The sequence below is a fragment of the Peromyscus californicus genome, unplaced genomic scaffold (genome assembly GCF_007827085.1).
Source record: "Peromyscus californicus insignis strain IS unplaced genomic scaffold, ASM782708v3 Scaffold_9__1_contigs__length_137607984, whole genome shotgun sequence".
Lineage (NCBI taxonomy): Eukaryota > Metazoa > Chordata > Mammalia > Rodentia > Cricetidae > Peromyscus > Peromyscus californicus.
The window spans coordinates 122,102,350-122,126,280 of record NW_026294617.1 but is presented as its reverse complement, the minus strand read 5'-3'; the positions used below and the strand labels follow the sequence as shown (position 1 = coordinate 122,126,280).

The 23,931-nt window shown below is 36.7% G+C and overlaps 1 protein-coding gene across 4 annotated transcripts in view; it reads left to right on the top strand.

Annotated features, from left to right (window-relative positions):
* Positions 1 to 23,931, top strand: part of Sh3glb1 (SH3 domain containing GRB2 like, endophilin B1) — a 36,382-nt gene that overhangs the window by 940 nt on the left and 11,511 nt on the right. The window contains exons 2-7 of one of the 4 annotated variants that reach the window (XM_052731936.1): positions 7,289 to 7,430; positions 9,925 to 10,053; positions 12,603 to 12,736; positions 14,296 to 14,388; positions 17,598 to 17,636; positions 19,566 to 19,589. In XM_052731936.1, the coding sequence (XP_052587896.1) occupies positions 7,289 to 7,430; positions 9,925 to 10,053; positions 12,603 to 12,736; positions 14,296 to 14,388; positions 17,598 to 17,636; positions 19,566 to 19,589 (561 nt within the window). Of the gene's footprint in view, positions 1 to 7,288; positions 7,431 to 9,924; positions 10,054 to 12,602; positions 12,737 to 14,295; positions 14,389 to 17,597; positions 17,685 to 19,565; positions 19,590 to 23,931 lie in introns of all 4 variants that reach the window. The other 3 variants (XM_052731935.1, XM_052731937.1, XM_052731938.1) reach the window with 3 other exon arrangements.

The window sequence follows — 23,931 nt, the reverse complement described above, 5'->3', positions numbered from 1 at the left end:
TTAAGTTAGTGACATGGGGTAGCAACAGCATTCTCTTCTGTAAGAAGACCAAAGTAATGTCCCGTACGCCAGAATTACAGCAAACTATATCTCTCTTCTGTTGCTTCGTTTCTTGTACCCTTTCCCCTAATTTTATTGGCACCGTTGATATCATATTGCATTGTCCTTGGCAAAAGGATGGGAGACTTCCCCAAGGTAATGACTGCCTAGCCTATGAAAAATAGTGTGATGAACAGTTTACTGGACATTTAACATATTAGCTGCAGCCCTCTCTGTCACCTTGCTAGAGAGACATTGTGAACCAACCCTACTTTGTATAAAAGGAAGCAGCCTCAGAGATGTAAATAACTTGCTTGACTTGTGTGGCTAGTGTGGAACTAGTTGGCCTCTGGCCTACCACTATACTAGAAGCTGATTTTTCTCAGAGTGGGCATTGCAGGCTTACAATGTGTAGAATAGCAATATGATGTGGCCTTAGAAGAACTTAAGAGATCATTTGGTAAAATCTGAACATTTTATTATCAACAGCGAGCAACTCTTAAAGATGGGAAATTCCAATTCCATCTAGCTTTTGATTTTCTGGACCGACGTGTTGAGTGACAAGCTAGCTGCCATACTTAACCCTGTTCTCTTCCTTCCTTCCCAGAAAAGTATGGTTCAATAAATGGGAGGTGAAATAAAAAAAAAAATTGTGGACTTAACGTTGACTTCAGTAGAGGACCCGAGCTTGTGGTATTTTTTGTTTAGTGCCGGTTACCTGTTAAGTAAAGATTTGACACTACATAATGCTATATAATTAACTGTGTTTCAGACACATAATGCATTCTGCCTCACCAGGGCGCGTTTACAAAATTCAATCCAAATTATTGAAAGATTCAATTTTAAAAAGTAAATCTAGAAAAACACTTAAAAGCTGAACTTTCCAAATGAATTTTAATTGCTTATTGTTTCAAGTGCTTTTTAAAGAAGGCTTTTAAGTTGTATCCTAATATGTGAGCTGGTAAGTAATTTTCAGTCTTATTCAAGCATATGTTCCATGTTTAGCTTCCGTATTAGGAACACCACTGATTAGCGGCTAATAAAATGAACGAAGTATTTCCCTCATGAAACTCAGAGTCTAGTGGAATACAGGCTGTGACTATTCCAGGTGTTGGTGGTGACAGTAGACAATTGCAACAAAGGAGAGTTAGGCATGCCGTTCTAATAGGATGGATGGCCTTAGTGGAGCAATGGGACACAAGTAAATGTAGTTGGGGTGTGTGTTTGGCTTTATTTTGGAAGAAAGGCTTTCCAGACAAAAGAAGCTGGGGCTCTAGGGAGACTGGGTGGGAGAAAGCTGTGGCCACAGGGTAGGCTAAGGCTGTTAGTGACTTAGTTGACAGTGTTGGCCATCACATTAGCCCTGGAGCATGAGACAAAGATGTGTGAAAAATGACTCCTCAGATTTTGGCCTCAACCATTTATTAAGAAGGGGAAATTTAAAATGGAAAAAAATCTCCTTTTGTATTTAGTGTCCTTTTATATTGTCTGTAACTGTTAATGTCACATGCAGAAATATTCTGGTTAAACCTACAGTTTGAGGTTTGCTGCACAGTTTTTCAGAAGAAGAGGCCAAGTAGTTGAGAGCAGATTAACAGAATGGTGGTAGTTGTTGAAGCTGAATTGTGGGTACGGGCTTCTGAAACTCATTATACCGTTTTCCACTACACTGTTAGGGTTTTTTTTGTTTGTTTGGTTGGTTTTTTGTTGTTGTTTATTTTGTTTTTTGTTTCTTGGTTTTTTTTGGTATGTTTGACGTGCTCCATAGTGTTTTTTAATAAAGTTTTTAAGGAAAAAAGAGTATTTCTAAAACATGAAAGCTAGAATGCTAGCATAGTAGTTTACAACACAACAGTGTTTTCTTATTCCAGCATTTAGGCAGTTTCTGAGTTACTGCTCTGAACTATGGTGATATGGGTACAGTGCCAAAGTGCCAAGTTTCATGCTAAGAATAGTTTAAGAGCTGTGTCAGTGAAGAATGGTAGAGAGAACTAAGCTCTCTCATTTCCAAATAATCTCCTTTCAAATCAAATTGCACTTTTTTGGTTTTTCGAAACAAGGTGTCTGTATAGCTTTGCACCTGTCCTGGAACTCACTCTGTAGCCCAGGCTGGCCTCCAACTCAGAGGGATCCACCTGGCTCTGCCTCCCAAGTGCTGGGATTAAAGGTGTGTGCCACCACTGCCTGGCTTAAATTGCACTTTAAAAAAAAAAGGAGGCCATTCCCTGGTCAACCACTATAGGTACTTTCATTTTACCTAGACATTTTCATTAGAAATTAAATTTCTTGTTTTAAAAAGAAACGTGAGTTCAAAACTATTCAACTGTATAATAGGTAGATAAGTCTTGGTACTTTTATAAATGTTAGGGTAGAATGTATAAGTGACTAAATGTTACTAACTCATCCAGTGTCTTGTATAATGCTCCCAACTCTGACAGCTGCTTCCTTAAATTTGTTTAGAGAGAATATATAATGAATTAAACTTTCTATCCTCATGTCGTTTTACTGTGCTACAGATGAAATTAGTATGAAAAACTGTGTATCAGATTATACTTTTTGAGAAGTTGGGCCCCCAAACGTAAGATCATGGGAAATTTCTATTTTTATAAGTTTACATTTTGATAAAGAAATAGAAATATAACATTAGCAGTGTTACTATGTATCTGCCCTAGCCCCCTCACATTTTTTTATTTTTTTTTTATTCAAGATAGCATTTAAGCCATCCTTAATTCTGTAATTAACTGAATATCCTACAAGAAGCAAAGACAGACCTACAGTGCTGTAAACAAATACACAGCACAAGGAAGCACAGAGTATGTATATTTGGATTATGGCAGTAAAATAAAAATTACTACCTTCTTGTGGTCAGCATAGTAATTATTCACTCCCAAAACTGTCACCCTAGACAGAATGTTTACTCACTCCAATCCTCAACATATTCCTCACTAGAATTATTATTCTTACCCTGTAGGTTTTTTTAAAATCGGATGTAAACAAGATACATACCTTAGTGTATGGATTTTTAAACACAAAGTAAGCCCTGATATTAGGAAATTGAGAAGCATGACAAAGATGCATTATCTTCTTGGGGGAAAAAAAAAAAGAAAACATTATAGAAATAAGCTAGGCATGGTTGCACATACAGTGCCTGAACTCAGGAAGGTAAGGCAGGAAAATCAAGTTGAAGACCAGCTTGGGCGTACATACCACAGCTATCTGCCTTTCAATAATAACAGTAACGGTAAATTTGTTAAATTTTTTGAAAAAGAGCAAAACTGTGTTTACTGAAATCTGAAGCATAGATGTGAGTATAGTCAAAACAGAAAAAGGAATGTGGATGTGGAACGTTTTGCTGGTTCTCAAATAGCTTGCTCGCTTGGGCCTTCCTCCAGAACTGTTTTCTAAACAGGTTTCCACATTCAGACTCGTGGGGAAACTTTCCTTTTATCCTGGAGGAGTTTGCTGTTACTTTTTTTGAGGGTTGGTTTTGTTCATTGTCTTCTATACTAAAAAGCAAAATCTCATTTTTGTAAATTCTTACTGTGTAAGTCACTGTTCTAGTTTGCTTTCTGTTACTCTGATAAACACATAAAACCAACTTGGGAAAGAAAGGGTTTATTAATCTTACAGTTCACAGTCTACCAGCAAGGGAAGCCAAGGCAGGACCCCACAGCAGGTGCTTGCTGCAGAAACCTAGGGGAACATTGTTATTCCTAGGCCCATACACCGACCGCTACCTTTTCTTAGAGAGACCAGGCCCACCTGCCTACAGATGGCTCTGCCCATAGTGGCCTGGGCCTCCCTACCTCAATTCACAAGAAAATGCCCCCAGACGTGCCTACAGGTCAATCTGATGGAAGCACTTCCTCCTTTGGTTTTCCTTTTACTGGGTATATGAAGTTGACAGCCATGATTAGACATCACACTTACGTGTTTATTTATAAGTTATATAAGGTTTGCTTTTTCTTGTTTCTTTGAAGACTCAAACTCCATAGCAAATACATGGCTTGCTGTAATTATCATCTTTGCTCTCTTACATTCTCACTGTATTTTTCAAGACCAAAATATAAAAAAAATTAAATGATAAGCCAACAAGCCTACTAACCTGAAATTATGAAGTATTTTTTCTCAAATAACTAACTTTCTAATCATTAGCTCTCTGAAAATACTGTCACAAAACTTGCCTGAATCCTTTTTGTCTTGATAAATTCAGTGACTATTTCTTGAGTCACTATCATAAACATGTTTTAATAGTTTCTAATCTGTACTTTAAGTCTAGTATTTCTAAAATGTTAGACAAAATTGACATTTTGCATACTGGAAAGGGGGCTGTATTTTCCTAATCCTTGGATAATGTGTTTCAGGTAGTTCTGCCTATTAACAGAGAACAAACTTGTTACTAGAAGAGTACCTCACACAAAGACTGGCCTAGTAAATAATGCTTTTTATAATGAAGTTGACCTCTGTTATTAATCTACTCTTTGGAAATCTAGTCTTCATTATAACAGAGATTTCTAGAAGGAAATTAATATTTGATATGTATACAAGTGGCCAATGAGCTGCTCCTTCCTCACAAATGCCATCTCTCTAAACTCTTCACAGGCTGGTCCCTGCTGCTTTTCTTTTCTTTTCTTTTTTTTTTGTTTTTTGTTTTTTGTTTTTTGAGACAGGGTTTCTCTGTGTAACAGTCCTGGCTGTCCTGAACTCGCTTTGTAGACCAGGCTGGCCTCACACTCACTGAGAGCCACCTGCCTCTGCCTCCTGAGTTTTTTTTTTTAACTTATTTATTTATGTATATTTTTAAGTATGACTGCTTTGTCTGCATGTATGCCTTCATGCCAGAAGAATGCACCAGATCCTACTGTGGATGGTTGTGAACAGTCATGTGGTTGCTGGGAACTGAACTCAGGACCTTTAGGAGAGCAGCCAGTGCCCTTAACCTCTGAGCCATCTCTCCAGCCCTGGTCCCTCCTTCTTCCAGGCTCATTTCTTCCCCAGTGAAGATGTCCCCTATTCTCCTAATTCCTCCTCTTCCAAATAGTTATTCTTCTCTACCTAGATTTAATATGTCACTCAGAAAAAAATAGAATCGCCTATGTTCGTCTTATGTTGAGCATCTTTAAACCCTTGCATGCTTCTCTAATTATTTAGGTTTTGTTTCTTCTTAACAAAAATGTTAGATTCTGAAGAATAGAAACTTTGCCTGTTTTGTTGGAAACCTAAATGCTTGCCTTAGTACTAAAACACACACACACACACACACACACACACACACACACACACACACACACACACACGTACACACACACGTTCTTAATATTTATTGAGGACCAAGGAGGAGATGACTCAGCAGGTAAAATCATTTGTCAACAAGTGTGATGATCTGAATTCTACCCCCAGGACCCATATGATAGGAGAGAAACCTCCTTCTACTAGTTGTCCTCTTCCTGCCACACGTGTGCATATGCATACACACACACACACACACACACACACACACACACACACACACACACTAGATAAAATGTAACTGAATCTGTAAAGGAAGACTATTTGTTGAGGGAATGGTGGACTACGGAACAACTGGCCTATACTTTAAAAGCTAAGAGAAGTTGTTCTTCCTGGTCCCCCTTTGTGATGTTCACCTAGGTGTTTCCTTTCTCTCTGTGCTTTCTGAATTTGACCTTGCCATTGGAGGTGAAGTTGTACATGTACAATTCGAGTATATTCCTCTCCAAAAGGTCTGCTGCTTGGAACCCTTAAGAATAAGTAAAGAATACTCTGTAAAGGCTCTGTCCCAAGAATGAGATTCCATTTTACATGACTGACCTTGGAATCAGGGGTTTGTGATATTACTCTTGCAGACAGAGGTTCTGAATTCAATTCCCAGCACCCATGTCTGGTGGCTGACAACTGCCTGTAACTCTTAACTTCAGAGATCCATTGCCCTCTTCTAGATTCTGTGGGCACCTACACTCATGTTCGTTTTCTCTCTCTCTCTCTCTCTCTCTCTCTCTCTCTCACACACACACACACACACACACACACACACACACACACACACACACACATGTGCACACATATTTGAATTCTTTTTTTAAAAAACCTTATAAAAAATACTTCTCCTGGGGCTGGAGAGATGGCTCAGTGGTTAAGAGCACCGACTGCTCTTCTAGAGGTCCTGAGTTCAATTCCCAGCAACCACATGATGGCTCACAATCACTTGTAATGAGATCTCGTGCCCTCTTCTGGCCTCCTGGGACACATGCAGGCAGAATACTGTGTACATAATAAATAAAAATAAATCTTTTTAAAAAAATACTTCTACTGTATGAATAATGTAGCAAAAAGTAGCCTATAAACACATTGTGAGCCGGGCGGTGGTGGCGGCGCACGCCTTTAATCCCAGCACTCGGGAGGCAGAGGCAGGTGGATCTTTGTGAGTTCGAGGCCAGCCTGGTCTACAGAGCAAGATCCAGGAAAAGGCGCAAAGCTACACAGAGAAACCCTGTCTCAAAAAAACAAAACAAAAAAACAAAAAAAACCACATTGTGAGAGCATACCCTGAAGAAACTATCTCAGTGATGCTCACTTAGAAGTTTCCATAAATGTGTAACTTGGGTATGATTAAACTTATAAGTAATATATGTCATAAAAATTAAAATATTTCAGATTTTAATAACAATGACCAGGCTTTAAGCTGATATTTATTTCTACAGACAGTCTTACTTAATCCTCAAAATACTTATTGTTTGGGAACCTGAGTCAGGAAAAAAGTCAAAACCATTCTGAGCTACACAGTAAAACCATATCTTAACAAGATACAAAAGGAAAAAAATACTGAAAAGTTTGCCAGTGTCAATTAGCATGCATACAGTCGGGATCTGAACTCAGATTCAGCCAATTCTAACCCCAGTTTTTATCTTAGGAATATTTATGTACCATGAAATATAGAATTCACATCAAGCATTTTAGCAGAAGACATAAGATAGTCACCATAGTGCTGTAGTAGGATGTAGGAGGGTGATGAATTACCATAGACGCACATAGGCGTGCACGCACGCACGCACACACACACACACACACACACACGAAACTTTCATAAGCAATGGCTTACAATTAGGCCTGGAGCGTAATATTTACATGTTAAGATTATTTGGATTTGAATTTGATTTTCACTATTGACAGTTTCCTAACATGTACTTGAGGTGTGTTTATGTATTTATATGCTTATTTTAAATAATCACAGTTTACAGAAGAAAAGCTTGGACAAGCAGAGAAGACTGAATTGGATGCTCACTTGGAAAACCTCCTTAGCAAAGCCGAATGTACCAAAATATGGACAGAAAAAATAATGAAACAGACTGAAGTGCTGTTGCAGCCAAATCCAAGTAAGACATTTCACTTTTCCTCTGCCTGCATACTGTCTGTCAGTGTTTTTAAGGTTGAAAGCAGAGGCTGTGTATTCCGGATCTTGGGCTGTTTTTATTACATGTGATGTGGGTTAGGAAGAGATGGTGAAAGTTTCTGTATACCTCCTAACAAGTTTACAGAAACACTATTAGAGGCCTGACATTTTAAGTCTCATGTTTTTCTGTAGGTTATTACACTTGATTTTCAGACAACCACAGAGTGTTTAGGCTCCCAAAAGTCAAAAGCCTTGCAAATGAGGTGTGCACTAGTACTTACAAAATGGAACTGCTAAGTGAGCCTTTTATGCAAAATAGCAAGCTAACCAAGTGGAGCTTCAACTAAGACCCAATGTCTTTTTAAGGGACGCTTTAAATACCAAAACTAAAGGGAAAAGGCAACAATGCCTATTTTCCTTCCCTGGTGCTATTGTGAACACACTGCAAAATTCCGTAGTCTTAAATTCCAGCATTATAAAAATACTAATAATTCTATGCCAGCGTAGTAAACTGTAGTAACTTTTAAAAAGAAGTATGTAAGCCTTGAGTGAGGCTTCGTATCTTTAGGCACCATGAACACAGTATGATGTTTCTTGCTCATTAAAGAACATTTAAATTATACACAGCTATACTTTAAAACTACTTCTTGTTCTTTTTCTGCCCAGAGGTCCCACCCACATATGTAGAACAGTCTGTATACACTGTTTTTCAGAATGGCAAATAAGCTCGGTGACTGGCAAGTAGAGAAATATAATACGGTCCCCACAGTATCCTCCTCTCCATTGTTTTCCAAGAAGTAAATCAGGTTGATTGTTTTGTGCTCTGATTATAAAATTGTATGGACTTAAAGTAACCTTTTATTTTCCCTGAAAGTCCTAAAAGTTTGATATTTTTAAAGAATATGCATAAATTCATAATGTTATAGCAGATTTGCCTGCATATTTTCAGATCTGGTGAATGACTTAACAAAATGAAGCAGTGTTTACTAATATACCACATACTTTACTTACTGAATCAAAATCAATTTAGAATTCACCTTTTGACTTTTGACCATATAGGTCAAAGCAATTATAATTGAAAATCACAATCAGAAACTTGAAACCTGATCAGCACTCATGGGTGGTTCTTTCAAAATGATTCATTTTGGTTGTCAGTAAAGGTTTTGGATTTTTGTATTTTGTTTTTGTTTCAAGGTAGGGTCTCACTGTATATCTCTGGCTGGCTTGGAACTGAGTAAGTAGATCAGGCTGGCCTCAAACTCACAGATATTCTCCTGCCTCGGCTTCCAGAGTTCTGAGACTAAAGGCATGAGCCACTACGCCTGACTAAAGGTTTTTAAGTTCTGCTTTAAAATACTTGTGGTTTTGCCTCAGACTCTGCCAAAAAAAGCAAGTATTTTTTTTTTTTTTTTTTTTGGTTTTTCGAGACAGGGTTTCTCTGTGTAGCTTTGCGCCTTTCCTGGAACTCACTTAGTAGCCCAGGCTGGCCTCGAACTCACAGAGATCCGCCTGGCTCTGCCTCCCGAGTGCTGGGATTAAAGGCGTGCGCCACCACCGCCCGGCGCAAGTATTATTTTGACTTTGTCTAATTCTTATATTTTGTGTATTACAAACTAACCCTCTTATGTATTATAAATAACATTATTTTAGCCAACTTATAAAGTATTTCCATTACTATTGCAGGACCTTTAAAAAAAAAAAAAAAAGAAAAAACGAACCCTTTACTATAATTTAGGAAGATAGCAAACCTTAGTCTGTGACTGCCACACGTACCTGCATGTGTGCGTGTGAGCACAAGTTTTAGGTGTCCTACTATTGATGGATCTGAAGGCTACTCCAAGGACAGTTGTGTCCCTTAAGAGAGAATTAATACATGTTCATGCTAAAATGTGTCAGATGTGGCTCTTGGATCTTAGATACTTTATGTCTGTATTTCTGTAGCTGAATATTTCTAGTTTTAAAAGGATGGACATAACTTTCAAGTAGATTAAAGGCAACTTCACTGGATAGTAAGTTTATACTTCCTCTTTTGAAACTTAAGATCTCAAAGAATACCTAAATACCAAGTTTAACTTTAGAATGTGTCTGTACCAAGATACAGTACCAGGTTTCTGAACTATAAACCTTTAGAGATTATATAATATATATAATATAATAGTTAACATGTAATTATATATGATTTGACTTAAAGATACATACTTGAATAAATGCTAATTTTATATTTTTAAGAGGTAGTAAGTGGCTGGAAAGGGAACAAACTCTTAAATAATATTTCTCTTTTGAAAGAATTGCTAATTTATTTTAAATTCTTTTCATTTGTTTTGGTTTGGGGGGAAAAGGTCTTCACTGTGTAGTCAAGGCTGGCCGCGGACTAGAGTATTAACCCCTCCGTTTACCCAGTGCTGGAGTTCCAGTATATCCACCATGCCTGGTTTTTTCACTCGTTGAAACACTGGTATTTCTAACCTTTCTCCTAGATGCCAGGATAGAAGAATTTGTTTATGAGAAACTGGACAGAAAAGCACCAAGTCGTATAAACAACCCAGAACTTTTGGGACAATATATGATTGATGCCGGGACTGAGTTTGGCCCAGGGACAGCTTATGGTAAGTGACAGTGAAAGGTTCTGAAAGGAAGATTTTTACATTTAGATTTTTACTATTAGATGTCAGCATATGGTAGAATCAGTTTTAACATTTATTATGTTAAAATTTTGATGGAAAAATACATATTTAGAGCATTTACAGCTTTCTTAGATCTAAAAATTAAATGAATTCATGTTCTTATTGATCTTCATTACCTCTGTTATAGTAGTAATTGTAATGACTTACATTAAAATTTTCAGTGCTTATTTGTTTTATATTAAAAGTACTTCACCCACAGTAAATGTTCGGCCATATTCCTTTTTTAACTTATGCAGGGTCAGCACCGAGAGTATGTTAGTAGTCATCTTCTCTGGATACATAGACTGCATTGCATTTCTAGTTCATGTATCTAGCATGTGTTTACAGGTAGCCCAGCTTTGATAGCTCCTGTACTAACTTATATTACAATTGTATTGCTCTGTGTACGTGTGTGAATGTGTGTATCTCCATGGATGTGTGTGGACATGCTACAGTGCTTATGCAGAGGTCAGAGGACAACATGCAGGAGTTGGCTCTCTTCTATCATGTGGGTCCCAGAGATCAAGCTCAGTCTGTCAGGCTTGGCAGCAAACACCTTTCTTTACCTGTTAAGCCATCTCTGGCCCTACATGGACCTAAAGTTCCATGTTTCTATTACCAGACCTAATTTTCTTATGACATAGGACTACTTCAGGTTTCTATGCTAATATTCTCTTTGTGTCAGAAGGAAATAAACCTAAATATTATTTAATGTTACCAGTCAACTGAATATGTATGTAACACTGAAATATTTACAGTATGTTCTTTGTAATTTTAAATCTTTGAGAAATCAAAAATGATTGTTTGAAATTAAATTGTAACTTAATTAATTTTAGAGAAACGTCATGTTTTATTGCTTGCTTGTTCTGAGCTCATAAAGGCCCAGCTCCTTTCTTTACCTAGTAGAGATCTTCTAGTAGAACATGACTGTTAAAATATTGTAGATTTTCTCTTTTTCTTAATCTATTTGCACTTCTAGTAATTCTGGTGAATGTATCCTGATAATTGAAATTAGACTTTGAGAATCTATTACCAGAAAATAATGGCTAAAAATGGTTGTCCTAGGCATAAGTCTAAGCACATAATAATATATTTATTTGTTATCTTGGTATATCCTCACTTTTTTTCTATCTTTTGGAGTTTTGAGACAGGATCTTGCTATGTAACATTGTTAATAGTATAAATTCTATCATGCCCATTTTAAAAACAAGGAAATTTATTCTGTGAGCACACTGATAACAATTCAAATGCAAATGTCTGTATTCAGAGCCAGGAGTTCTTAACTCCTTCCCAATCTGGATCTAATCTCATTTTAACATAAAAGGATTAAGATCTACAGAACCCAAGTTTATGGAAAGTAGAACTGGAAATAGAATCCTGTTCACGTGGTTCTCTTTCTGTGTGCTCTGCTCTAAGTCTGTTTAAATATCTGGGCTTAACTATTGTGAGACATGAGCCTGCCTGGATTTCTTCCTCCCTCCCTCTCTCCCTTTTCTTGAAGTAGAAAGGGTTTCTTTTGGCCCACACTTGCAGATTACAGCGGGGTCATGTCAGGGAAGTCACAGCAGTCACCTAAGAGAGATGGTTCATGCATCTGTGTTAGAAGCTGAGGTGAATACTAGTTAATGCTCAGCTCATCCTCTGTTTCAGAGTCTGCAGGGAAGTCTGCAGTCTTCGAGGGAAGAGTTCCACCCACAATGAAGATGTCTCCCTACCTCAGTTAACACCCTACCACAGGCATGCCCAGAGGCCATCTCCCAGGCAGTTCTAGATTCTGTCATGTTGACAATTAACACTAACCATCAAACCTAGCATATGATATCAAAAATGAGTGAATTTCACATAAAGCTTTTTAAATGTCTTCAAGCATTCTCAGTTTGATGTATAGAGTTTCCTGTGAGCCATATGATAGTTTAGTGAGTTCAAAAAGGTAGAGCCGCTTGTTATGGGGAGAAGAAAGCTCAGAGGTCCATGGGTGCTAATTGCCAATGGACAACATGCCTAGTAAATGGGGCTCCTGGGAGTTATAGTGGTGTCTCCATTTTTCAGTACCCCCACACTACCCCTTAGTTCCTCAACATGAGCTGCTCTTAAGACGTAAACTCTTATTCGTGGATATCTCAGGTGTATATGGATACAGAAACAGGAGAGATTGTAACTTGGTCTACTTTTTAAATACTTTGTTTTTTACTGGGCTCTATCCCCAGGCCAAGTTTGTGTCTCCCATGTATCTGTCCTCTTTAATCTCACTGTTAGAAATTATAGTTATGATGTGATAGGCAGGTAATTCATCCTTGTCATTTTCATTTAGATTTTTACTGTAAATTTACTTTTAAATAATTATACCTTTCAAATAATGTTTGATTCTGAAATAAACAAGCTGACGATTAACTTTTGAGCAGATCAAATAGGTAAGTTATAGGATTAATTTTCTGACATTACTAGACATAGTTTTAAAAAAACTAACAAACGATTTTTTTGTTCCTTTGCAGGCAATGCCCTTATTAAATGTGGAGAAACACAGAAGCGAATTGGAACAGCTGACAGAGAGCTGATTCAAACATCAGCCTTAAATTTCCTCACTCCTTTAAGAAACTTCATAGAAGGGGATTACAAAACAATCGCAGTGAGTTGGAAAATACTCCATTTGTCACATAATTCAGATTTATGCTTAGTTTTTAATGAATAATCTACCCTCTTAGTGATGGTAAATGTTGCAGATTAAAACACTTAAATATCCTGAACAGGCACAGAACACAAACTAACCCTCAAGCAAAGGCTGTTAGTAACCTGACCCCCATATTTTAGTCCCACATTGTTGATGTGTATGCCTGTACATTGGTTTTCATGCATTACCAACACTCAAATCTGTGGAGAAATTTCTGTAATAATTATGAAAACAAAACATCATTATATATACTTGCATGTTAATTTAAACTGGAACTAGAAACCTGCTAATTATTTCTGTTCCTATACTTTATCTGTGTATTCCAAGAAGTGTATTACTTTTAAATGCCATTTATTGCATAAGCATTAAGTTGTCACTTTCTTTCAAAACGTAATCTGTTAGTCCATAAAGCTTGTCTTATTGCTGACAGAGAAGGAAGCTCTCAATGGATATTGTCCCATAAAACTTTCTCAGTGCTACTCATTGTTGTACATACAACCTCAAACTTTAATAAGCATATTCTATACTACAGAATGTCCTAGGAAGTATCAGTATGCTTAATCATGGCTCTGTCTCTGGATATATAAGTAGTTTGGGCTTGACCTAAATTGATATATCTGAAAAAGATACTAGCTTAAGCCAAGACTATGGCTCAGTAGTAAAGTGCTTACCTAGCATGATGAAAGCTGGGGTTCAGTCCCTTCCGTTAAAAAAATAATAACATGTCAGTAGGATGAAATCTGATATATGGAATATAAAAATTAAGAAAATAGACTCTTATTATAGTTAGTATAAAGTATTATACAGTAACAAGTTATGTTTATGTATTATTCAGTCTGTAAATTTGAAATTCTGTTTTGGAGTAGTTGAGTTCATTTGATGCTACAACATATTAAAAACAGCCTGCCCAGTCTGTAAGGGAGCTCACATAGGGCTTCACAGAGCCGTGTCCTAGGCCTCTCTGATAGTCTGAAACAGCTTCTCAGCCTGGCCACCTCCGACACTGTAGGCCAAATGGCTCCTGGTTGTGGGAGCTGGACTGCATGTAGGATGGTTAGCAGCTTCCCTGGCTTCTGCCCAGTAAATGCTATTAACACCCCCAGCTGTGACAACCAAAGATAGTGCCAAATGTTCTCCAGAGGGAAACCTGGTGGGAGGGTATAAACATATGGCAAGATACTAAAAGTAATACACCTTCATTTCTGGGATTCAGAATCTAGGATGTTTTGAAGTAGTATTAAAAGGGTGGGGAAGGGGAATGTCGGGTAGAATATGCCTGTAATTATAGCATTCAGAAACCAGAGTCAGGAGGATTGTCACAGTTCAGGGCCAGCCTGATCTGGTCTACATAGTGGATATCCTATCTCAAATAAGCAAAAAGGAAAGACACCTGTGGGGTCACTGTACCGCTTTATGATCTGGCACACATACTCCATACAGGGTGATTCCTTAAGTGTGGATGATCTTATGGATTTTAGCATCCTTAGCTTTACTTTCTTCTTTTTGATTATTTATAGAAAGAAAGGAAACTATTACAGAATAAGAGACTGGATTTGGATGCTGCAAAAACAAGACTTAAAAAGGCAAAGGCTGCAGAAACTAAAAGTTCAGTAAGTAGTGTATGTTTATCTGTTTCTAGTAGAAAAACATTTCAGCTTAATAACTACAAAGACTGAAGTATTTTACTAGTACACCGTGACAGATACAGATTACAGAGTAGTATATGGCGTTGGGGTGTATTTTTGTTTTGAAACAGATTGATCAGAACTAAATATAGCCGAGTCAGTACAAAATAGTCATTATCAAGAGGCATTAACACCAACACTGAGGTAGTTCCTACAGCTGCTTTATACTTCATTCTTAGTGCGCATGGCTAATATGCTTTTCTAAAGAGATTATTATAGTGAGAAATGGGAAAAGATTTTAATTAAGATGAAAATGAATCAAGTTTGAGAATATTTGCCTGTGACTTAAAAGTAAATAATTATCTTTCCATATCTAACTCAAAATAAATAACGGAATTGTCACCAATAGTTCCAAAAGATTGAATAGTTACCATGGTTTGCCAGATAGCTTTTTTGAAGAGGAAAACCCATATGGATAAGTAAGTTCTGGTATATTTTTTAGAAAATCAGCCTTAAAATAGGTTTTTTTTTTAACTGTCTATGTATTAATTGTCTATGATAGTCCAGTGCTTTTATGTATAACTTTTATTAAAAGGTTTTAGTTTTAATCTTTAGTTAATCTAATAGATAAGCTGTCTATTTTCATTCCATTGTGTACAGTACTTAAATTAGATTTAAATTGTAACAGTTTGAAAAAGAGTATGATATAAACAAGTGTAAGTTTGTTAGAGGAAGCTAACATTTTAATTTGAGCATAGGAATGTGTTTTATTAAGAGGCATAATATCTGGACTCCCTACCACAGCCACAATCATTTCATCATAAGCATATATCTACAATGCTAGTGATGCCGTATAGTTTCCTTTGGTGAAAGAAAGGTTGAAAATCACTGTATAGTGAAATGGATCCTTTGTTTTCGTTACTGCTGGGGAAGGGCTCTCTTTGATAAGATGGTAACTATAAATTCACTTCTCAGTTTAGCATGACATCCTCACTACAGTGTGATTTCCATTAAACAAACTATCTGTAAAATTAATACTTATAAAAGAATGCTGTGGATGACAAGAGACCCTAAATTAATTTGCTAGTTTCTAGTTCTTAAGATAAATGAATTAATAGGAATTTACTTTTAAGATACTAATTTTATAATCAGGAAAATCTTAATAAGGATCATTGGGAAAAAAATTATCTGGAGTAGAAAAAAATCTTTGATGATTGTAGAATAAGAATAATATTGCTAGGTTCCAATACAAACATTTATTTAACAACTATTATGATAATGGTCTGTCTTTCAACCTAGAAAAGTGCCAGGAAGCACACAGATGTGACTGTAACTGCCCTTTGATTATACTAATATACTGTAGCCCACTATGAGGATGTATAGGAACTACATATTATCAGTCACCTTCTGGAAACTGATTCTTCTTGATAAATGGAAAAGTTGTTGGCAGTTGATACAACCATGAAAATTCATGTTCAGAATTAAAAGATACAGGTGGGATAGCCCAGCAATTTATGTAAAGTTTAGAATTGCTACACTGTACAGACAAAATTATCTGCAGCCAAATAATAAAAATATTAATCCTTTTCCCTACATGACTCATTCATTTTCAGACGTTATTGCCATAAGTCTGAATTACTTTTTGTCCTGTCTTTCAAGTAAATGAAAATGATAGAGACCACTGGAAGTTTAGTTTTTCTTTTTTCTTTCTCTTTTCCCCGCTTTCTGATATATTTCTTGGTTTTGAGTTGGCAAGTAAAGAGGGTATTTCTTACCCCAGATATTGTTGAACTTCACTGTTGTGTTTTGTTGTTTAATGTGGATTATGTTGTGACTGCCCACTACTGTCCTAGTAAAGGTTGGAACAAGGTTTATCTCTGCTTTCTAATATAATTCTTACTGTTTGCCTGTTCTCACTCTTGAAATTCTCTTTGTATTGAATGCTTGGAAGTTCATTAACATTGTAAAATTTCTGCCACCCTCAATTCACAAATTATTAGATTAAACTTTCTGATGATTTAGCCCTATCAGTAAAAAAAAAAAAAAAAAAAAGTTTTTTTACCTACCTATATATCTATCTACCTGTATCCAGTATTGACTAATTTCTGTTTACTGGCTACTGTATTGAAGAAAGGTAAAACAACATCAAAGGCATTTCTCAAAATACACCAGCTTATTGAAAAAGAAAAAAGCTACTTGGCTTCACAGTGAATAAGAAAAAAAATTAATAGCTTGTTGATACAGTAAGACTTTTGCTGAGAATGTGAATCAGCTATAGAATACTTGCCCTGGATTCTGTTCCCTGCATCACAAAATTAATAATAATAATAATAATAATAACAACAATAATAATAAAACAGACATAGATACACCAGTAATCCCAATACTTGGGAGTTAGAGTTCTCTCCGACAATGAGGTCAGCATGGAGTGAATGAGAAACTGTCCAAAAAAATCCACAGCAAACAATTATGTCAGAGAAGCAAGGAAAAACTTGAATTAGTGCATTTAAAGTATGTTTGGTAACTTAATCATATTAGCTTTTTAATTTTTTTTAAGGAGAAAAGAAGTAGTTTATAGTGTTTTCTAGCATTTAAAGGAAACTTAGAGAGAATGGTCCTTCAGATAATTCACATAGCATATGCTCTGTCTGTAGACTTCAGTATTGCCACAGCAATCTAAATCTGTAACCTGTAATCCCAGTAGGTTAGAGCACTGTTCTGTAACCTTAACATTACCTGTACACATTTGCATTTTCAGTTTGTTAGAAATACAGGGACTGCATGCCTTTCATAAGTATGAGGAAGATCTGCCTGAGAACTGAAACAGAAAATGGTTAGAGGTGCCAAAAAGTCAGAAAATAGAAAGGCGCTTTAAATACAGAGTTGGTTGGTATGAAGTAGGCTTTCATAGATGAAAATATAATTTCATTAATTTGTAATTTTTAAAGAGGTATGCTTCCCCTAAACAAGTCTGATTTGAAATTAAACTGGTTTTTGTTTTGACAATTCTGTACCTTTGGGTAGGCACCATTACATGAAATATGTAGAAAAACACATAGTTGGTTGTTGTTTTCAATAGAAAGAACATCAGCTCTCATAATGCCTGTTGAGCTTGTGCTTTATTGTGCAGAAGTAACTTGTTTGGTGTGTTCATGGGTATAATGTGTTCTTTGTCTCTCATCTATGCACTTAAGCAACTAAACTCCGCCCGCCTTGAAGGAGATAACATTATGGTAAATTTCTCTTACATGCTCAACTTCCTGCATGTAAAATGGCTGAAGGTTTGTTGGCCTACTGTGTTTTCTACATCTTCAATAAAATGCCTTCTCTTGCTATTAGCTGCATGGAGAAATCAAAGTAGCTGAAGTTAAGCATTGATTATGTCTGGGCAAAAAATGCCAGTTGAAGTGATACTGAAACTTGAAGAACCACCAATTCGTTGGTCATGCCAAAACAGATTTTAAAACCATATAGGTGTGTACAAAACAGATTTTAAAATCATAGGTGTGTAACGCTGTTTTACATCTGGTAAACGATGGTAACTTAGTGTTAGTTTAGGCTGAAGTTTCAGTGTTACTCTTAGTAATGAAAATTAACAAGATTTACCTTACTTGGAAAACAGTAAAAGATTACAAATTGACTTCATTTTTTTGTTCTTTTCTTTTGTTTAATAACTTTATTATTTACCATATTGTTATTGGAATTCAGTATAGCATCATTTTTTTTTCTGCCATTCCAGGATTAGACAAATTCCAGTGGCCAGGCCTATTCCATATCCAGTGCTAACTCACTTCAAATTTCAAAATAGTGATAGCCTGGAATAAGAGAATGAAATTTGTTTATAATAACTAATGTACATATTGAGCTCAAATTTAAGAAAGTTTTGAGATGTTAGGTTTGTTTTTGTTTTTTTACTTTAACAAAATGAAATTATATGAATCTAGAAAAGCAGTTAATTCCTGTTAGTCTCTAGCAATTGATAGTCCTTGGGGCTGGTTACATGGTTCATTCAGTCAGTATTGTGCTTGCCATGCAAGCATGAGGACCTGAGTTTGGATACCCCAGCACCCACATAAGAAAATCCATGTATTGCCGTGCTAATCTACAACCCCAGCACTGGAGGTTCAGTAAGGGACCCTGGTCAGAAAATAAGGTGGAGGGCGATCAAGGAGCACACCTAAAGTCAATCTCTGCCCTCTACATATAAGCACCACTGCCACCCCTTACACACACACACACACACACACACACACACACACACACACACACACACACGAAAATACATAATTCTTGGAATTATAATCTAAATAAATTGCTGCCATTTAAAGTGGTGAGAAATCAGTAGTCTACTTAATAATTAATGGGTCATCGATTGATTGCTTTTATTCTATTAGCATTGAGCTAAAAGCAGGAAAAATAAACCTGATGTTTTGGTATTTGCCTTTGTTTCCAACTATTAGTTTTTGAAGCCCTGGCTGAATTACAGCTTTCATTATATAGCAAGAGAATGTATTTACTTATTTCCATTGTCCTATCTATAGGTAATTGCAAAGGGTGAGACTGTTTCAGTCATTTTTAATTTTGTATAAATCATAGGTTTCCTTTTGTCCATGGTAAAAATAGCCTAAACAATTAGCAAGACTTTGCTTGATTTATTAAAAGCATTTTGTTTTACAGCTGTTTTTCCTTTACTTACAATAAGATATTTAACTGGCAATCTTAAATTTATTAATTTCAAACTGATTATTTCTCCCAAAAAATAGCTGTATCAGTAACATTCAGTGTCTATATATCTTTGTTTTGTTTTTATTTACTAAAATTTTAGAATTTATACCTCAAAGAGAAGTAAGAAATCATGTAGTTCAAACCTCTGATTTGACATGAGAAACTGTAGGTTCTCTATGAAAGGTCAGATATTCTCAATTTGGGAAAGCTGTTACTCTTATTTATAGAGTTATCATAAGATTTTGAAATTGGTAGTGTTGATACATATAAAAGGCAGATTTCATAATATATTCAGCTATGCTGATTTATATTACTACTGTGTTCACTTTGTAAGGGGGAGAGTATGCCATTTAAATTAAATACATTTTTCTATACTAAGTTGTAAAAAATGTTAAATTCATGCTCTATATTTCTCTCTGATTTTTAATGCTGGCTAGATTTGGGCAGAGGAAGTGACAAAAGTAAGTAAAAATTTAAACTACAGAATTGTGAAACAAGAATTTAATTGACATTCATTCAATAAACATTAAGAGGGCACCAGCCTTGGAGCCACTCACAATTATGGTCTATGTTACAAGTCTATTAAAATCTGAAAACTAGCCGGGCGGTGGTGGCACACGCCTTTAATCCCTGAGCACTCGGGAGGCAGAGCCAGGCGGATCTCTGTGAGTTCGAGGCCAGCCTGGTCTCCAAAGCGAGTTCCAGGAAAGGTGCAAAGCTACACAGAGAAACCCTGTCTCGAAAAACCAAAAAAAAAAAAAAAAAAAATCTGAAAACTAAGGAATTTATCAAGTTTGTTTACTAATAGCAGTTCCATACAGCAGTAGAATTGTGTCCCAAAGATGCTGTATACATCATGAGGAATCCTAGACAACAGTTGAGCAAGTGGTACTCAAACAGTGCCTTGCTAGAAGACAGGTGAAATACTTGATTTATTCATTGACAGTAATTTTTTCAATGATATTTTAAATGTAAAGAACACTGAATGTTGTGACCTCTATCTTCAGAGAACTGGGTTTTAGGGAAGTAAGATGGGTCTCTTGAACACAATTTTCTGTCACTTTAGTAGAAAATACCTATAAAATGTATAGTTTATAGCTGCATAAAACACAGCATAGCAAATATTTTATTTATAGTCCACATCATAATTACAATTTCATCATTGTACAGTGTGACAGTTGGATCTTTGGATTTGTCTTCTCCCTTAGTGTCATACTGCTCCTTGTGAAAGCTGTCAGTCTGCCTGTTGTCAGCTGTCCCTATGCCCGTTGCCATCTCTCACTTTGTCTTGGCTAGGAAATCAAGTTTTAACCCAAGAAATTAAAGAAGAAAATTGTGATTTTAGTGCAGATTCATATCAGATGTTACTTTAGGTCTTCAGTCATTTGTCATTTACTCTTAGACTTACCAAAGTCTGCATTCCAAATGAGGATAATGTTGGTAATTGAGGGCAGGTACTGACTGTGACCTCAGATATTTAAATAGCTTGGAAGCCTTAACTTTTATTTTATCAGTTATAAAATTGCTGATTCTACAGTGTGTTTCATGCATAGTGTGTTGAGCTATTGATCGTGTGGTTTGGCAGTGCAAGGGAAATGCTTGACTTAAGGTCTCCTCTTCCTGTGTGGTATCTTAGTCAACTTAGTGTGGTCCCATCCTGGCTTCTGAGTTCTTTTGAACCTCCAGCATGAAAAGAGGGCAGAACAGCATGTGAGAAAATAGAAGCTGAGCCATGAAATCAGGATGTACTGATAAAAATACCATGACCAAAAGCAACCTAAGGTAGAAAGTTTAATTTGGCTTATTGTTTCAGAGGGAGAGAGAGTATCATGGCAGGGAAGGCATTACATGGCAAGAGGAGCAGGAAGCTGGCTGATCACCTTTTTATGTGATCATAGGAAACAGAAAGAGAAAACAGGAAGTAGGACAAGGCTATAGACTAACAAAGCCCACCCACAGAGTTGTACTTCCTCCAGCAAGGTACGCCTTCCAAACATTTCATAGCCTCCTGTCTGTGAGGGCCCACAAAGGTTTCCTCATGAAATCGGAGCTTGTTTTACCCAGCAGAGCTGCATTAGAGGATTGCTTGACCATGTGCATGGTTTCTAGGTGATTGGAAGGGTCTACACTTAGCTATACAAGGGGGAGTTCTTTTGCTCCACCCCTTGGCATTCCTATAAATAGCTATTTAGAAGAGACAGAGGGGCTGGTAGATAAGGATCCAGGCCCTCCTGAGGCTATCCTGTGTTGCTGTCTGTTTCTCTCCCCTTTATCCTTCTATCTAAATCTCCTACCCTCACTCTTCAAGAGTACCCTGGAGTAAAAATGTGGGAGCTGGCCTCCCACACCTGTCTCAGGGTTCTCTTCCTGTGAAGAGACACCATGACCACAGCAACTCTTATAAAAGGAAACATTCAGTTGGTGTGGCATAGTTTCAGAGGTTTAGTCCATTGTCTTCGTAGCAGGAAGCATGGCAGCATGCAGACAGACATAGTGCTAGAGAAGGAGCTTGTGAGTTCTATATCCTGATGTGAAGGCAGCAGGAAGAGCAAGACACTGGGCCTGGCTTGAGCATTTGAAACCCAGAGCTCACTCCCAGTGGCATACTTCCTCCAACAAGGACCACACCTACTCCAACAAGATGACACTTCCAATAATGCCACTCCCTATGAGCCTGTCAGGGCCATTTTCATTCAGACCACCACAACTCCCAAAATAGCATCACCAGCTGTGGACCAAGCATTCCATACATGAGCCTATAAAGGACATTTTCCATTCAAACCACCACTTGGGGCATCTTTCCTTAATACAAGCTCATAAAAGATTTCTGTTTATAAGACTGAAAAGTGGTTGGTGTAGTAAATGGGGAAAATTTATATTTTAAAAGTGTCTTGTTATATAAGGGTATATGAAAACACAGGAAATTTGTCTAAATGGATTTGAGTTCTTTTTGTATACTTTGGCTCCTATCTTTTCATAATTTAAGAAATGTACAGAATTCAAAAACTTTATGTTCCTGAAGATCTAACCTAAGCCCATAATTAAGTAGGTAGTATCAAACAAGATTGTTACAGCAAATGCGTTAGAAGTATGATGAGCATCTCTAGCATATAGGTACTGAGTTGTGATACCACCACCCAATAGCTTGCCCGTTTTCCAAGTTACATCTTCAAGGAGCTCTTAGTATACACCAACCCATGTTAAAGTGTCATAGTAAATAGGTAGCTTGCTAGCAGTAATTCTTGATCTCCCCTAGAAATGTGTACCTTAATTGTAAATGAAGTCAGAAAGAAAAGATGTTCTAGAAGATCAGTGATTGCTAGTAAACTTCATTGTCTCTAAGCCTCTCTCGTGCCATTTCTTCCTCAGTAAACTGATGATGCTTATTCTCTGTTGTCAGGTAGCTAGACGGTTCGGAACATTTGACTATAGCAAACTTGAAATTACACTGAAACTCGTTGATGAGATGAGGTTCATTCCTACTGTTCACTTTCTCAGAATATCAAGTCTAGGTAGTGCGGTGTGACTTTTTAAGCTTCATAGGATGGTGCTGTTCAGCTGAAGTTAAGCATTAAATTTTATTCAAACCTAGAAGACTAATGTCATGGCTTTAATGAGATCAGTTAATATTGTCTTTGTTTCCTTTTCTTGCCATTAAAGCATTATCATCATTTCAGTGTCGTGCATCTTGATCACTTGCATCTGACACCTAAGTTGTCATTTCTTTACATTTGTACAGAAGTAGCCATATTATTAGTCACATTGTTCTTTCACAAACACCTATGTAGAACCAGCCCAGTTTGCCTTTGAAACTCATGTGCTTTGATTTGCCGGAGGTTTTTCCACTAAGAAAAGCCATTTTGTAGTCCATCAAGCAGAATAGTAAATAGTACAAGTGTAACCTGAAGTGATTGGGATTTCTATGCCTTCTGGAAAAAGAACACAGATTCTTTTCATGAACTTTTTCTGCTTGCCATTGCCTTCCGGATAAAATTGACTTTAGGCCTTCTAAAGTATTTGAGTTTTACTTGAAGTTAATGTATTAACTTTAGTTATTGTGTAATATAACTTATTTTCATAAATCTGGTCTAGTGGTCAGTGGTTATTTTGTCCCCTTCCCCATGTCTGTTGCCAGTGGGATATTAGAGCGACTGACCAACCATGCACTTCTTAGTTAGCTGGCTCCCAGAGGTCACTTTTGTCACCAAAAGATAAAAGAGATAAAGAAGGCTACGAAAGGAAAGTGTTTGACCTTGCTTTATTACAGCTAAGCAGTGATGTCAATCGTCTGCATATCGGTAACTATGCTAGAGAGTCTGTCACTGGCGATGATTTCCAGTAGTGGAGTTAAGCTCATTATTTCAAAGAAGCTGCCAAGTTTTACTTTTCTTCCTCATTTTCCTGCCAACTACTTCTGATCAAAGTTTTGAGATATCTAATGCCAGTATTTAGTTTATTTAGATTTTGTTAATTTTCCAGTGAACTGTTTTGGTCCAGTACTAAACAGAAGCCAGTAGTGCTACCTACTTCTCATTTCCAAAGTCAGTGACTTCATCTTGGTAACTTGAAGAGTATTTATATCATGCAAATCAGGATGTTAGAGCACTTCCTTTTTCCTTTAAAATCAGTGTACTAGCACAACACTGAAGACCAGCTGTAACTGGTAGAAAAACTTTTAAACCCTAATCATAATAAATGATGTTAGTGACTACAGCCTGTTATACATACTTAGAAATTGTGAAAGAAAGAAAGTTAAGTTGTAGGACAACTAAGAGATGTCTTAGCAACAGTGTTTAGTAACTA